Source organism: Rhinolophus sinicus, linkage group LG16 (assembly GCF_036562045.2).
Source record: "Rhinolophus sinicus isolate RSC01 linkage group LG16, ASM3656204v1, whole genome shotgun sequence".
Classification (NCBI taxonomy): Eukaryota; Metazoa; Chordata; class Mammalia; order Chiroptera; family Rhinolophidae; genus Rhinolophus; species Rhinolophus sinicus.
The window spans coordinates 11,047,916-11,065,798 of record NC_133765.1 but is presented as its reverse complement, the minus strand read 5'-3'; the positions used below and the strand labels follow the sequence as shown (position 1 = coordinate 11,065,798).

Genomic DNA, 17,883 nt, shown 5'->3' with positions numbered 1-17,883 from the left:
TGCTTCTTAGCTCGGTGCTCAGCCTACATTAGGATGAAGGCTGAGTACTCCCAGCAAAGGAGGGGGCGGTATGGGTGGGGCAGCCACCAGGAGAGGCAGGAACAGACAAAATAGGAAACTCTCAAAGGGCAATTTAATTTTAGACTCAAGGCCAGGAAATGCTTTTTAAAACAATAAGAGTGATGGGCTTGGGCCTTGGTGAAAGGGCAGACTTGACATACCGCAGGTTTCTGAGAGAGGAAAAGAAAATCTGAAGCACAGAGAGAGGGCTATAGAGATGGGAATATCAAATTCTGCTCTTAAATGGAAAGCTGTGCTTGGCTTCTATAGGGACCATAGCTGAGTCGACCCCAATAGGCCTCCCGGCCCTGGGGCAGCATACCCAGTTAGTGGTAGTGTGACCAACACTGCAGCTCCTCTTGTCAGCCTGAAACCACCATCCCCTCCTCTTGTGGCAGGCGCTAGTGAAGGCTGGCTAATGCTCAGGGCTGGGCAATGCAAAGGGCCTCTGAACCTCAGACCCTCCTGGGAGCTTGGACTTGACACTCTCTTGCCAAGAGATCTTGGGTGAGGTAGTGGAATTTGTCAGCGTCTATTCCCTTAGCACGGAGCCTTCAGACTCCCAGTGTTTCCCCCAGGGGTGACAGCATCAGACAGAGATCCCATAGTGCAGGAGATGGAAGGAGAGCCTGACTCTGAGCCTCATTATGGGACGAGGGTGGGAAAGCTACAAGATTGGACAGCAATTCCAAAATGGAGTTAGTTTTCTTTCCCTAAATCAGGGATGACAAAATCACCATAAATAAGGCATGTAGATGTGTGAATGAAGGTCTGTTCTAAGTTATTGCGTATCACCACATATCTAAAAAATGTTAAGATGAATTCAATAGTAAGTAGTGTCCTATCGCAGGAGTCCAAATCTGGACCACATTTCACCTTTTGCCCGCTTTGTAAACTCGGGCAATTTACTTAACCTCTAAGACCTTAATTTCCTGATATAGGGAGATGGTCTCCAGGTTGTAGTCTGGCTCTGCAATTCTCTAGATTGTGCCAAGTGCACCCAGTATCCTAGAAAACCCCTGCTTTCTAAGATGCTAGAAAAATATATGTTATCCCTCTTTTTTCCTTCCAATTTTCTATCATTAAGAGTTATGGCTATAAATAGTCTCCCTAAACATTATGTTCCAGCAGTCTCTCCAAGGGTAAAACCATCACCATTCGAAGCAATGCAAAAAAAAAATTTCTTTTTCAGTTTCCGTTTACAATCCAAATATCTTTTTGTGCATTCCCATTTCTCTTATCCTCAATTCCTTGTTCATTGCTCTTCAGGATTCCCAGAGAGAAAGAAAGGGTGTCGATGCTACTCTTCAGTGACAAGCACAAGCCCTTCCCAAGTTGTGTGGGGACAGCACAGACTCCTCTGTGACCATTCAAAGGCTGGAATCCTGAGACATGTGAAGTGTCCGAACAGCCCTGGGTAAGAAGCGAATTGCTTCCCAAGGAGGCCCAATTAAACTGCAATTACTCAAGATAAGAGAACCAGGTCTGTTTACACAGTGGGGTTGTAAACCAACAGCCCTTTACAAGAGAACTTTGATCTAGTGGCAAGGGAGCTGTTTCTAGTGCAGGGGAGTGATGAAGCAAGGAGATTTCTCAATAAGAATGTCTCCGTCATCATTCCCCCAGTAGCCCCATATTGTTCTGGTAGCACCTTGTATGGACAATAAGTGGAATCGTCTCCACTCCTCCCTCCTTGTGTCCACCTAAGACAATCACAAAGTCCTGAGAAAAGACGGTGAACGTAAGGGAAAGGGAAGTAACTGAAGTCACCTTTGTAGCAGGCAGTGGACAAGCATTTTCTCATTTAGCCATCACAATGACCTCAGGTCTGCCTGTTTTACAGACAAAGACACTGAGGTTCAGAGAGGTGACGTAATTTGCCCAAGGCCATATGGCTAAGGAATAACACACCAGTTTAAGCCAGGTCTTTCTGACTCCAAAGCCCCAGTGCTTTCCATGATAATTGGCCAGGCTGAATTCCACAGCTGCCTCGCCCAGGACGTAAAGCACTTAAAGCTCTGTCGACTGCCTGGCACAAAAGAAGCAAGAACAAGGTAGGTCCTTCTTTTACCTCACCCGGATGCCATAAGGTGGAAAGAGAATTATGTGTCCATCAATCCATCCATCCATCAATCAATCAACGATGGAAGGAAGAAAGAAAATGACCAAAAGATCACGTCAGATCAGGACATGATTGGAAGACCCACAGTCAGTCTCGAAAGCCTCAGTAAGAGGGATCTGTGTCTGAGGGCAGGGGTTTGGAGCTCCCTTTTGCACCACGCTTAGCTGAACCCCGTGGCCAGGATAGTCTCCTCTGCCCACTGGAGGTTCAGAAGACCAGCCAGTCCCTCAAGTTCCACTGGAACAGCACATGAAGGACAAAGGCCAATGCCTAAAACCTGCCAGTGGCTGTCAGCCTCCCTTTTGCCCCCTCCAGGCTGGCATCCAGAATGTACTCAGGCATTTTTTCCATCCCCTATTCATTCAGTGATCATATGTCTGAAATAGCCCTGGGTTCATGTCATGTTACTCTGTGCAATCAAAGCAATTAAGTGTCTAATAAATATGATCTCATTTATATAACTTGAAAATCATTCAGATAATAAATTCGCAAGTCAAAAAACGTCTTTTGTTGGGCAGTGTCTGAAACTCTTGTTTTCATTCAAAAAACAGAGTCACTGTATTTATAAGAGAAGAATATTTGATCTAGAAAGAATGACTAGTTTTCAATACAATTACCCCACTTCAGCCCACAGGGGATGTTTCCTAAGACCAGAGTCTCATGCTAAGAAATTCTGGCATTTTGGAATATTCATTTTCAGTCTTGGGGATTACTGCCTTCCCTCTATCTGACACTCTGGGGAGTCACTGTCCCCACATCTTGCTGTAACCCCAAGGGCTGGAGTTCTGAGGTAGTGAGTAGGCAGTGCGGTTCCTTCCCTCTGACCAGTTCAAGGTACTTCCTAAAGTTTGCTTAGCCTGGGGGTCACTAATCCCTGAGGACCTCCTCCCCACGTCCTCTTTGCTGTGAGGTAGCCAAGGACAGGGACATGTTTGGTCAAAACCAGGGGCGGACCATCCCTCCCATTCCTGTCCTCCCCCAACTTTGCTGGCTCAGTGGCATGAAGGAGAGGATGACGCATGAGAGGACAAGGGACCAGCAGTGTGAGGGACTTCCAGGGCTCTCTGTCTACAGGCTTGCTGAGGTAGCATAACAGGAAAAAGCACTTCCTCCTCTTGGATGAAAGGGTCCCGGACATGCGACCCATATAAGTACCTGGACATGTCACCCCCTCCCACACAATGGCCAGACAACTTCCAAATGTGTTATTTCTCTACCTCCCCGGCTGTGACATCACCTCAGTCATTGTAATCTCCTGAAGGGCTACCCTTACAAGAGGGAAAACATGTGTCCTGTTTTGACAAGCTGACCCTGAGACAGATCATGTGAATTCTATGTGAAATGGCTGTTACCTGACAGTGGCATCAATGTAACAACTGTCCCTGAGCCTATTTTAAGCATTCTTCTGGTGCAGAAAATGAACAAAGAATGCTAATGCTACCTCATGTATAAGTAGAGAATCTGAGAGTTAGTAATCTTCAAGGACTAGGAAATATTCCTATCCTGATTTAGAAGACTGTTTCTTGGACAAGTCACGTAGTATGCTCAGCAGTGCTTCCCATAACATGAATATATTCTCAAGTTTTTTTTTTCTTTTTTAAGATTTCACTTTCTAACGCAATAATTACAAGTACCCAAGACTCCTTTTGACCAATCTGTACACAGCGTACCATTCTGCCTTCAAACCTGGTCTGTGGCTATTCTAAGGCCAGGGCTTCTCAATCTTGGCATTTGGGACTGGATAATTCTTTGTTGTGGGGGACTGTGCTGTGTATTATGGGATGTTTAGCTACATCCCTGGCCCCTCCCCTCTAGAAGCCACTAGTATATCCATCCCCTAAGTTTTGATAACCAAAAATATCATTAAATATCCATCCATAAGCCTGGGGGCAAAATTAATGCAGCTGAAAACCCACTACCCTTATGGTTTTCCTTTCACCCTTAAACTTGTCATACCTGGAGCATAGTTTCTTTTTTTGGTAGCCCAATCTAACTAGATCAGAGACCAGGGCAGGAGGCAGGAGAACTTATATTATTACCATTGGTTGTGCTCTAGACAGAGAGGCTCCCGCAGGACTGAGCATACTCAGCACCGGGGGCTTTGACTTCCTTGTCTGGGAAAGTTCCTGAAGCTGCCCTCACTCTTCCACCAAATCTCAGACTGGGATTGAACATGTGCAATTTACTAGTTTCTCTAATGCCAAGGTCCCCAGGTTATAGCCTGTAGACAATTGCCAAACCTTTGACTATTTATTATAGCCCAGTCTAAAGTTGAAGGTTATCTGTAGGAGCTGGTTTATTGAACTTGAGTTTGTACTAATAAATGTTATTCACTTATTTATTTTTATTAGAGAGAGCATATGTGAAGAAGTTAAAGGACTTGTCTGCTTGCTCTGAGTTCTAAAAGGTTGCCTAACTAATTCCAGTGATGGAGAAACTCAGGCCTAGAAAGAAGTTATGAGTGAAAGTGCTAAAACAACAACTTAGTTCTCTTACACAACCTTCTGGTTTTACCCAAGCAACTTTGAAATTTGTAGTGAAAAGGATCCCACATGTTGGTAATGCTTTTCAGATATGGCGATTGGGGATGGGAGTAAATGGGTTCTTTGTTTTGAAACCAGTGGAATCTTTCAAACTGCATTAAAAATATGCAGTGTATTCAGTTGAGGTGGGGGGTGGAGGGGTCTTTAGTTAAAAATATGCACTTTGAGTATTTGGTTTTTGAATCTCATATAATTTCCAGATACCTGTCTAGGATAATTTAATATTATGCTTGCAACTTGTATACTTACAATAATTTTTTTTTATTTCAGTATCTAAAATAAACACAAATGTGTGTGGCATTGCTTTTTTTGACAGCTTATTAATACTGTTTAATTTGATTACAAGGCTGGTAAAGAGAATGAACATAGGATGGCTTTTTAATCTACTTTTCCAAGTCAATGACACCTTTTGCCCTGAAATCACCATATCCTTATTTATTTTAACAAATCTCTACAATATCATCTTGAAGAAAAAGTTAGTGTTCAATGAACAAATGAAGCAGAAATAGACTCATAAATATAGGGAACAAACTGATGGTTGCCAGAGGGAAGGAGGATTGGGGTCCTGGGTGAAAAAGATAAAGGGATTAAGAAATACAAATTAGTAGCTTCAAAACAGTCATGGGTGTAAAGACCAGCATAGAGAATATTGTCAACAATGGGTACTCGACTAATCAGGGGGAATCACTGCATAAATTATATGAAGTCTAACCACTATGCTGTACTCCTGAAATTAGTATAACTGAGTTATATTAATAAATGAAATTAACTGTAATGGAATGAATGAATAAATAAATAAATAAGAAAATTCAGTGTAATTTGGGCTCTCCTTGGACAACAACCTCTATGTGGGAAGCAGGAGGAGCCACTCCCTGGCAATTTCTCCAGCCCCTTTTGTGACTTTATTTGAAGCCAAAAATATGTTAAATTATGCCAAGAACAGGTCTAAGGTAGATCAACATGTGAAAAATCTTTGCCAAATGAACTGAGCAGCAAAAAAAAATCACCCAGTTTTATCCATTAATCATGTTCGAGACATATTCTCTGAAACACAAACACTAAAAAATCTTTCTCAGCCCATCCATCAGTCTTGGATTTTTACTTTATAGGCTGATAAAAGGACAGATAATTTCACAAATTAACTCCTCCAAAAGCGATTCAAAGCCGATTCCAACTTCGGAGCTGGACCCCTGGCTCCTCTGTCTAGCAGAGGTCAGGATGCAGGAAGCAAGGGGAGGAGAGAGAAGGCAGGGTGGGCAAGGGGAGGGCTAGAAAGGGACCCCACTTACCACGACTGGAGGCCGCGCCGCCGAATAAGGAGCCGGACTGCTCACTGCAGAATTCACAAAGTAGCTCATCTTGCTTTCAGCACCTGTACGGGAGAAAGGGTTCACTGAGCCACTGGATGCACCGACGGGTGACTAGAAACCACAGGAGGGTTTGAATCTTAGAACCATAGAATCTACCTCTATGTGTTACAGGGAAGAAAAGCAAAACTCAGAAAGATAAAGTGACTGACCCTGGCTCCCAGAGAGCGGGGCAGACCCCAGACAGAGCCAGTCTCCTGTGGGCAGTGTAGCGTATAAAGTGGATAGCCTATGTGTGCTGCAGGCAATAAACAGTGGGACTGTACCAAAAAACAAACAACAACAACCACCAAAAAAACACCCTTTTGTAGGGTTTCCGGACAGGGCCTAAGTAGTGTGTGCCTTTTTTAGTAACATCCTTATGCATCTATCACCCTCCCTCCACCCAACCAGGTCTGGCGCATAACTGGACTCAGTACACAGTTGCGGCGTAAATTAATTGATAAAGGCATAAGCAAAGAAAGGATTGGAGAGAAGGATGGAAAAGCTCTACAGAAGAGACACATAAACCAGGACCCCAAGACACAGAGAAACAGAGAGAAGCCCTGGAAAACGGATTGAACATTATTCATCTTGAAAACAAGAAGAAGGGCTGTTAAATAACTCTTGTTGAGAGCTATTATCTACATCGAAAGTCTGGATGACAAGAACCCTTGAGGAATGTAGTGAATGAAGAAGGGATTTTTTCCAGCTAGCTGTGGGTCATCAGGAAAATCATTTATATATCAAGCACTTCTGTTGATCTAAATGCTTTCGAAAGTGCATCAGTTCACACTCTTTCATAAATTCAATATTACACACTTTTTTAAAATGTCTTTCCTACATAATTTAGAAGATTAAATTCCTAGGCATATCATTCAGAGGCCAAATTCCTATTGTTAGGAAGTGATGTTTCAGCTTCAATTTGACTGTTTCCAGTTTGTATTTGTCTGTCCCTTTCCTTTATTCTTGTTAACATTTAAACCCGGGCACATTTCAAGAAAAATAAAGAGCGCTATGTGTCTTGTACTCGATTTGCAATTTGGGTTCACCATGTCGATACACCATGACAGCCGATGAACATATCTTCTTACACATAAAAATGTATTCAAATGATAGAGTTAAACAATCTCAGCAACATAAAATGATACTAAGGGCTCCAATCACAGAGCCAGTAGTATCATGTGGTGGAGAGACATAAGCTAAAAACCTTGATGGACATAACTTAGCCCAGAACTGTGCTTATTGTTTTCAACTAAAACTTTACCCTTTTATGATGTCTCTCTTCCCCAAAATAGAATTTTCTCCCAAAAGCCGCCAAAGTAACCTTAACTAAAAAATTATAAGTAAAGATAGCTAGGCTATGTTAATCAAGATTTTGTGCTCTAGTTTTTCAGGGAACTGATCTCCACTGCAGCAAAACGGCCCCCAGGGAGAACTCCCCAGTGGTAAAGCTGAGGAGTAGAAAATGGTGCAGTTCTTCTAGTCCAAGGACATCGTTAACATCTGTACCAGTGGTCACCCATTCAGTGTTTGTTCCTAACAATAGTGAGCAGCTACCATGTATCAGATGCTGCGCTGGGCACTGAGCATGAAATAAAAATGAGATGCACACAGCCCAGGTCAACGTGGACTTGTCCTCGCCAATTCTCGTGAGGATAGTCTCCGTGAGCTCCACGTCCCCTTCTACCAAAGCATTCCTTATTTTTAATCTTAAAATCGAGTTTTAAAGTCCTAATGAATCATCATCGAGCCATACACCCCCACTTCAATGTTTCTCATCTACTCATGAATGAGATTTAAAAGTTAACAACATGGATCGTGTCCTAGTGAGGAAGGCTTAACCTTGATCAGGGAAAAGTTAGTCATCCCTCCAGGGCCCTGCAGGGTCATCCGTACCTTTGGAAAATGTGCAGGGATGGAGGAGGGCGGCTTCTTACGAGCCACTCAGCCCCCTGGTTTCCTCCTCCAAAGCCCCATGGATCCCTTGAATCATCACGGCTCCATTTATTCAAGGAGCACAGTGATGGCTTCCTTTGTTAGGAACTTGTTTATTCATTCAGTAAATAAATACTGTGTGTCTGCTTCGTGCCAGGCACTGTTCTGAGCCCTGGAGATGCACCAGTAAACAAAGAGCCCTGACCTCGTGGACCTTGCATTCGATCAGACTCAGGATAAAACTGAGAAGGACAGTCTCTAGCTTCAGGTCCTGGAGAAGACAGACTCACATATAAATATAATATAATATGATGGGTAGTTTACCAACAACATGGGGGAAATAGCAGTCAGTTCTGTGGGTGTGGGGAAGAGGATTCACGGAAGACTGTACAGTGTAAGGTGTGACCAGATGGCCCTAGGAACCATTCCTAGACTCCCACGGGCAGCCAAAGACCTTTACCATTCTGAATTCCTGTTTTAGTTATATATGTGCAAGAGTCAGGACTTTTGGAATTGGCAACCTTGTCCTGCAGCCCAGCTCAAAGGCTCCAAGATTTTTGGCCTGAGAGCTGGACTTCCTCTACACGGCCACACTCCATGCAGCTTGGATAAAGGGTCCATGTAAATATGTTTTCTCTTTCCAATTGACAGTGAGAGAGGAAACCTGTGGCCCCACATATGGCACATTCTGTGCCGGGCTGTTTTCTTGAAGCTGTGTGCTACATGAAGGACACTTCCCTTGGGGAAAAGCCCTTCACCCAGGGAGGAAGCTGAAAAGAGGGAGTTGCCAGGGCTCTCATCTCAGGAAATAACTCTGGGACAGAAATGGATTACTGCTTTATTATTTTTTGGAGAAAGAAAAAAAGAACCCACCCTTTTCCCACTTGTAGACTGTGACACAGAACAGCTGCTGTAGACGCAAACCCTTTCAGAAAAAGCAAAAGGAGTGTTTGGGTGATTTTTTTTTTTTTCTTTTGGACTCCTTAGCCAAAGAGAATTCCCTCCCACATGACAGCTATTTGAACATCAGCTGGACCAACTTTTTTTTGTCTTGGCACTGTAAACGTTTATTACCTAAACACAAAACAACTGTGTGATTTAAGATTTACTCCCCAGCCCAAAAGCATCCATAGGTTTGTCTCAATGTAGAAATGATTTGAACACTTGGTAACAAGAGTCAGGAAGAGCTGAGGTTCGTGTTTCTTGCATGGGACCAACAAAGCCCAAGCAGCAGAATAAAGGTATCTGAAGTGACTGCCTGCCATGGCCTCCAGGATCTGGGCGCCTGCCTCAGCCCACCCCTCACCACACACCAGTTACAAAACTTCGCTCCTGTAACATGAAACTCTCTGTGCCTTTAAGCACCCAGTGCTATTTCTCACTTCCCTGCCCTTCTCACAGGACCTCTTCAAATAGAAATGACAATCTACCCTGCTGCTCTTCAGGGCTAAACCCTTCTCCACAAGCCTTTAGGCTCATCTCAGAAGTTTTTGCTGCCAGGAATTCTTCGTGAAGCACCCCTCACTCCTGCCAGGGCCACCTGCTCCGTCTCTGTGTTCCCCACATGTATTTCAATCATTGTGGCTAACATACTGTTTTATAAACATCTGTTTCTATTTGCCTCTCCCATTCAACTGAGCTATGTGAAGGTGGGCACCATGTCTTTTTCATCTTTGTATCTCCAGAATTTAAGACAGACTGTGGAGCACAATAAAATTCTTTTTTTTTTTTTAATGAATGAATGAATGAATGAATTGGCCTCAAAAGATGAAACATGTAAGAGGTGGATCAGATGTAAATAACATTTGATTTTCAAATTGGAGAATCTGACTAGATGGTAGGTCTGGATGAAGATCCACTTGAAATAAAAGGTTTGCTTTATGAGCTGTTTCTAAGTGAAAACTGCTTCCCTTTATTCCCTGCCTATTTAATGCTACTTATCAAAGGCTTTGCCGCAACCCCCGTATAAATAGCAGTGCCCTACTCCCCACCCCTGACACTTAGCTGCTGTTTTATTGTCTCCCCCACTCCTACTCCATTAGAATTTAAGCCCCTCCAGGGCAAGGAGTTAGTCTATTTCTTCACCCTGTATCTTTAGAGCCCACCAGTGTTGGTAGGTTGGTGACACACAAATAATTGTTGAACGTAGGAGGGTACGTTATAAAACCTTGTACATGCCCATTCACTCACTTCACTCCCCTTTTTCACAGAGGAGCACAGAAACTTGCAAAGCTCTTAACTGGACCAACCGAGGCCTGACCGCAGGTTTTCAGCCACCTTCTCCTGTACTTCTCTACCCTAACCATCCTGGATTTGGGGGATAAAAACGGGCAATCTGTGCAGAGGACAAAAAAGGTTAACAGTTTACTTTATGTGGTTGTCTCACGTTCAATAAAGCACTTCGAACTAATTTTCTGTGGGACTCTAGAGAGAACTCTATTCTTCATAAAGCATGCAACTGACAGCTTCTAGAACTTTCCCTCCTCTGAGGGCCAGGATCTGCAGGCTGACACTTCTTCACCTAGGTCTTTCCAGGGGCAGTTTGCGTGACGCCCAGAATGAAGAGAGGATGGGAGCTGGGAGGCTCAGGCCAAGGCAGAAGAGCAGGAAATCCCAAGAGAGGAGGCCTTGATGGAGGCCGCCTCCAGCTCACATCAGCTCTGCCCTGCTTGGTTACCTTTCCGAATGATAACTGTGACACCAGTTAAGGGTTCTTCATTTTGGATTATGTGCAATTCAAGGAAAGACTATGCCTTTAGGTAAATAACTCAGTAAACTATATTTTTTTCTTTTGAAAATAATTGTTTTTGCCAAAATAATATCTATTCATTGAAAAATTACAATAAAAATGCAGAAAATTCTAAAATGAATGCTAAAATCACTATCATCTAGAGATAATTCTACTGATATTTTGTTCAGCATTCTTCTAGGTATTTTTTAATTCATCTATACAGATATAGATATAACATATACACATATGACCATAATTTTACCTTCAGTTTTATTCTGTACTTGCTGCTTTGCAATCTGATTTTCTTCATTGATGCTTAACACAATGCTGTGGACATTTTTCTATATCAATCAATATAGCTCTACCTCCCAGAGTATGGCTGTCGAGTATTGTGCATATGTAGTGTTCCTTTCTTAATGAGCCTCTTATTGTGAAATTAATTTGTCCCCAATTCCTTGTCATTAAGAAAGTTCCTAAAATACGTTCTAGTCTCATTAAATGCCTAAAAGTGGTACTGTTGGGACAAAGAATGTGTATATTCCATATCTGAATACATATTGACACACTGTCTTCCATAACAGAGAAGCCAAAGTTACACTGCCACCAAAAGGCAGTTGTGTTTTAAATTGGATGTTAGCTTCATAGGTCAGGAATTATGGCTACAATGTATCCTGGGTATGAGGATCCTACATGGGGAATACAAAGTGAGATACAGCTGACAAAAAATGTAGATGATGTAGGTTTTTTTCCTCTTTGAAATCTATGCAAAATTTAAATAGATTTGCAATTAATATTTCTCCTAATATCAACAAGTTAGGATTCCCATCAATTTATACAAAAAGGATATCCTTTTGGCCTGGAATACAGGTGAAAAAGAAGTTCGCTTTCAAAACGACTATTTAAAGGAAACCTTCTCCAAAAGCCAGCACCTTTGCCAAGCTAAAGACAGTGTTGCCACCCGTGTTATCAAAGCAACACCTTTCATGTGTGATGGATAGTTTTAACTTCATGTTTCCAAATAAATGCCTTATAAATCTGTTTTTAAAAACTCAAGACTAGAATGGAAAAACCAGTTCAAAATGATCCTACCCTGTTTCTAACAAGACACTGAGTTGCCTTTCAGAGACAGCAGACTAAAATCGCAAGTTAAGCAGCCAAAGCAGCTGCACAGAAGAACTTTGACCTTCAGCTACACCCAGAACCAAAGTATTGTGCCCCAGTCGTTGGAACCAGGACATGACCAGAACTTGAAAACCGGAACCCTTTCAGAAGCAAAGGAGGACCCAATGCAGAAACTCCTTACCATAAATGGTCAAGTTCCAAAGCTCTCCAACTAAAACTTGCCCCCACAATGCTTCTGCATACTAATTCCCTGTAACCCTTTGAAACACACTACCCTCGCCATTATAAGCCATTGAGGAGTTTGGGTTTTCAAGCTATAGCTTGCCATTCTCCTTGCAGAGTGCCCTGCAATAAAGCGACTCTAATTCCTCCACTGCAATTCTCGGTGTTCACTGTTTGGCTCAGCTGTGCTCCAGGTGGAGGAACTCTCTTCCTGTTTGGTTACAAGACTGAGTATCAGCTCTTTCAGAAAGCTTTCCCTGAACCTCCTAGGCAGTTAGTTAGATGGACATCCTTGATCCTCCTCCTTGGTATTTATTCTCACCGTGTACCTACTAAAGTTCATTGTACTTCCTGTATTTGTGTCTGTTTCTGCTCCTGAAAGTTGCTTGAGAGTAGGGACTACCTTTTCAGACGGCACACAGTAGACATGCAACACTATGTGAAATAAAAGTTAGGATGTGCAAGAGTTATGTCTCACTGCCTGAGTATATCCAAGAGAGTGAAGATATCTATGGTGCCCCCACCCCCCGCCAAAAGAAATGTTATCTGTGATGATGTGTGTCCATATGCTACCTGAAGTTAGGCTTCTTTAATGTTAACTGCACGCAGGATATTTTTTCTCTAAACTGATGGATTTAGCCGATTGAAGAGTCTGTCTATTGTTTGCCTTCATTTTCTTCCTAATTCTCATCCATGTTTTTCAAATCATTTTAGTAGATCTCTCCCCTGATCTGGAAGTGTAACAAAAGCTACCAAGTCCAATTCTCCAAAAACTCACATTTAAGCATTTAGATCAAAATAGCATCAAATTTAGATAGCTGAACATTCCTCAATCCCCCAAGGAAACTTTGTGGCTACAATAACCAGAAAAGAAAAATGGTTAGAGGACTTGAAGATGTTGTCTCTGTCTCACTCCTAAACCTGGAAGAAGCTCAATTTCTCGACTGAGTATCCCCCTATTACAGTAGTAAACATTCTTTTTTATTTTAATTAGCCAGCACTGACCAATAAAGGTGATCTTCTCATTTACGTGCTATTGGCTTCTGTATCTTAAACTAAATTCACTCTGTCACTAAGTTCACAAAGCAGCAACTCACAATACAGGGAACCTCAGTCTTGTTTCTCCCCAACACCACTGGTAATTCATCCCCCACCCTTACATGAATCGAGACCTGAAAATGACTCATATCCATCTCCTGTTTCTCTAAACAACTCCCATCTCCTAATTAAGCATAATACTTTCAAGTTCTGTATGAATTGACACAGCTCAACTGATCTTTCTTAGAATACTAAAAATGGACTTGTGTGATTATAATATTAGAAGGGTATATTGTTTAATATCTCCTGGAAAAGAAAGAGGACATAAAATGGTTTTAGTCTGTTGTACCATTATAGTTAGGAAATAAAGATTGTCTCATAGACTGCTTTATGTTTCCTCCTCATGGAAACAAACCCCTCACCATCACACTGCTGGAATGGTGCTGTTTCTCATAAGCATCAAGGCAATACCTTCCAACCTGCCTGCTCGTATATGCCCAGGAAGGTAACAAGCACAATGTCAATCTTAGTCTCTGAAAGTTTTCAGAAATGAACACTCCTTGTTCTAGTGTGGGAAAGCGCTCTACTTCTAAAGGGAATATTCAGTAAACTATTTACAGTAAAAGTGGCTTTGTCTTCAAATGCCATTCCCCAAATCCTATATTTAACCCTGAAATTCAACAAATGATCACCGTTGGGCCTTCAGATGTAGTCCAGTGCCACGCAACAGTAGGTGCTCCACAAATAACTGAATAAATAAAGTAGGATGATTTTTAGTAAGAAACTAGAAACAAAAAAGAGTAAGCTGGAAGAAAAATGTGAAGTGCTCGTACTTTATAACGGCGGGTGTAGCAGAGGTCATGGCATATGAGATTCTTGGCCAAATCAAACCCAAAGAAGGGCTGCAGCACTAAAGATGCGACTCTAACCCAATGACTCTGGCCCGAGGAATCCCTAAAGAGCCTAAAATTTTAAATTACTTTTCAACTCACAGCGTGTGGAGCATGTCAGATATAATCTAGAATTTAGATATGGCTCAGGCGGTTAAGAAACTCTCAAGAAAACTGAGAGTCACCATAAACATAGATATGGAGAGAACAATGAAAGGGTACGAGAGAGTTTGAATAACGCCCTCTTAAAATTGAACTAAAGGACACCAGCTGCTTCAGATCTCTCAAATCCAGCAGACAACTTCTTGGACTATGTCTGATTGTGATTTCCATGGTGGAGTTTCATTTGTTTCATTGCCCAAATTGTAAGGTTCAAATTTCTCAGTAGTATAATGTTAGTTTGCTGGCATTCTTATACAAAGAGGGATTTTGCAAATTCCATGAACTGTGGCGTTGGAAACAATTCATTAAATCTGCCCATTTTTCAATTGAATAAATTGAACCCAGAGAGGTGAAGTATTTAGCAGAGTGATAAAGAGCTCTGGAGTTAAACAGATTATGGGTTACCTAGAGCTCCTTACTGCATGTATGGGTCGTGGGCACATTTCTTAACCTCACAAAATCTTAGTTTCCTTGACTGTAAAATGGAGATTGTAATACCAACCCTTTCAGGATTATTGAGAAGGGTTATGTAAAATAAAAGTGCTTAGCAGAGTGCATTACAGATGATAAAATGGTCGATAAATAATGGTTATTATTATTGCTATTTTATCACAGTGCCTGAGATTAGTAAGCATTCATGAATTAATAGTAATAGTGGTTGTATTATTATTATTATGCCCCAAGGTAGCAGAGGTTATTTATTCAGGTAATTGAGCTAGAACCCAGGTGGTCTAAATCCCTTCTCTCTTTTTCTAAAGCACTGGTATTTAAATCATCATAAAAAGCATTCCCTTTCATAACCATAGAGAGAGGAGCATTAGTCAAGAATTTCACAGGAGAAAAGAGGCGCAATTTCTGTTGAATGGTAGTGTTTGTATCATTGTTATGCATAAAACCAAGAAGTAAGCATTCTTTTTACAGTGGGGAACAAACCACTGAAAGATTGCATAGCACAAATGGGGAAATATTGCAGCTTCCTGAGTTAAACCAACATCTTTTTGATATAAATGCCAATCTTTTGTGGAGTAACACTTTAGTAACTAGATAGAAATATAAGGAAGTAGCAAGCTGCTAGGAAAAATATCGCAAAAGTTTTTGTTTGTTTGTTTGTTTTGCTTTTTCTTTACAGCAGTGCTTCCCCAGCTGATATGCATAAGACTTACCTGGGAAGCCTGTTAACAATGCAGAAGAGCCCGATTCAGCAGGTCTGAGGTCCTCCCAGACAGTCTACATTTCTAACAAGATCCCACATGATGTTTACTGATGCTGCGGGTCAAAGAACTCACTTTGAGGAGCAAGGCAGTAGCTGGACAAACTTGGTTCAACTCATGTGTAATTATAACAAGGCAAGTGTTTAGGTGGCAGAGTCCACTGAGGAACAGACAAGAAGACAACTGTGCCATAGGCTGAGCAAAAGTTTGATTTTTATCTGAGCTGCAATCCAAACCCAGCCACAGAGAATGTGCAGCTCAGGATCTGTCCGTGCCTCTCAAGCCAAATGTCAGATGATGGCCACATCTGACAAAACTTCTTGCCTTTCCTAAGAAGCTGTGGTTTTAGTTATTTCGCCTCTAATGTCATGAAACCAGCCTCACTGTCATCCCCCATCAACAGAAATCCTTTTGGATTAAGGATCACCTGAGGCACCAAAAGGTGACTGAGAGCAATTTGCATTATATTTGTCATAATTTTAAAGTATTTAAATCTTTTGGAAATTCTTTGTATTATGTTTTGCAACTTTTTGTGCATCTGAATTATTTCAAAATGAAAAGTTAAAAAAAAATTTTTGAATATGAAAAGACTAAAATCCTGGGGTTTTCTACTTTTCCACATCTCTTGAAAATTTATAGATTTTATTTCCCCCAGTGAGAATATTTTCTTGACATCAGCACTAAAAGTTTGCTGCTTGACTTTCATCCTAATAAATAGTATCTAAACTAATCCTTTTTAAGTGCTTAACACAGCACCAGCACTTGGTCAACTGAAATATCAAATCTACCCTCTTCTTTGAGAATCAAAATTGATCACAAACAGCTTTCCGTCACTGCTCTGGACACCACTTTTTTCCATCAGAACCCTCAAAGCACTCATAGACTGTATCACTTTGCATAACAATTACATTATCTTTTATTTTTAACCTGTTTTCAGGTAAAACTTTGCCTCCTAAAATAAATTATGTTAATTTAAAAAATGGAGTTTGTGTATTGCTGCTTCTGTACCCATCACAGCACCCAACACAAGGCTGGGCACAGAATAGAAATTAAATTCATATTTGTCACAAGAGATTGAGGAAGAGACTAGACCTTGTAGCCTTTCTTCAGTATGTTTCTAACAGTGAAGAATACAGATTCCCCTTTGGAAAATAAACTTGATCCACTGTACTCTCACAGATAAAAGCAAACCCTAGGTCTACGTGGAAAAATTCAGCCTAAACTTGTGCAAGTGTCCCAAAGCTACTCAAGTTCCTGGGAGACATCACCCCAGACGCAAGCCCTGGACTCACATTCCTTCAGTTCTAATCAGGTCTCCCCCAAAAGTTGGTCCTCATCTGTTAAATGGGGATGACAAGATGCCCACCTCAAAGACTTCATTGTAGGTTAAATGACTGGTCCGTCCGTGCAAAACACCGAGCACAGGCCCTGCAATGGACCAAGTGCCCAGTGAACAGGAGAGATTGTTATCCTGCCTCACTCAGGTGAAGTGGAGGAAACCAGGTATTATATGCGGATAATCATCCAGATTTAAAAAATGAGCTCCCTAAAGTTACATTTTCAGTAGAGCAGGGACAGAGGAAATGGAAAGGCAAAAAAAAAATGAGTCGTCTTCATATCTAAGTGTCTCCAAGATTAAAGACTCACAAAATTTGCCTCCAATGGCATTAAATTGCTGCATAGTGTACCACATTTATTTTGCTCAAATACTAAATACTTTTTAATTTATATAAAAGGGAGAGAGAGAAAGAGAGAAAGAGAGAGAGAGAGGAAAGGATGGAGGGAAGGGAGGTCGGATGCCCAGGTTCTGGGATGTAATCCCTTCCCTTTGCTGTTTGATGCAGAAATGAGAATTTTGAATGGTAACGAGGAAAGGAGCGTTGCTGTGGCAATCAGATCTGTTCACCAGTAAATAAAACCATGAGGTACAGCAGAACTTGAATGATCAGTAAGAAATTCGGCTGCACCTACACTGAGGCTCCATGTACAGTCGGGAGAGAAACATCCGAGTTAATTATATTTACTTCTGTTCTCTCCTCTGTATGACATAGGTGGGGCACAAGTCATAACTTACAATTTAGAGATGAAGAAAAAAGGCATAGTCACGTTAAATAACTTGTTCTCAGTTACAAAGCCAACCTCTAATAGGACCCAAGTGCACATCCACTTTCCTGACTCCAAAGCCAGGGCTGGTGCCAGTTCTTATCTTACTCACCTTTGAATGCCATTATACTCAGAGGCAAGCAATTGGCCCAGGTTCATGCCCTCCACCAATTCTCCAAGGTCATAGATACCAGATATTGAGGGATTACCTCCTGCTCCCCACCCTCCCCCAGGGCTCTACTCTAGGACCTCCTGGCACCTCTACCAACAAGCACCTCGGTGCGAGGGGCCTGTAGGACAAAGATGCCCCCTCTGTAATCAGACTCTCACTTCCTACATCCTTGGCTGCAGAACCAGGACGGAAGAGTCTGCGTGGCTGCCTCCCCTGTTTGTTT

At 41.8% G+C, this 17,883-nt stretch overlaps 1 protein-coding gene across 2 annotated transcripts in view; it reads right to left on the bottom strand.

Annotated features, from left to right (window-relative positions):
• Positions 1-17,883, bottom strand: part of ETS1 (ETS proto-oncogene 1, transcription factor) — a 122,958-nt gene that overhangs the window by 103,663 nt on the left and 1,412 nt on the right. For both annotated transcript variants that reach the window (XM_074321872.1, XM_019714816.2), the window contains exon 2: positions 6,015-6,097. In XM_074321872.1, the coding sequence (XP_074177973.1) occupies positions 6,015-6,083 (69 nt within the window). In that variant the 5' untranslated portion in view covers positions 6,084-6,097. The remainder of the gene's footprint in view (positions 1-6,014; positions 6,098-17,883) is intronic.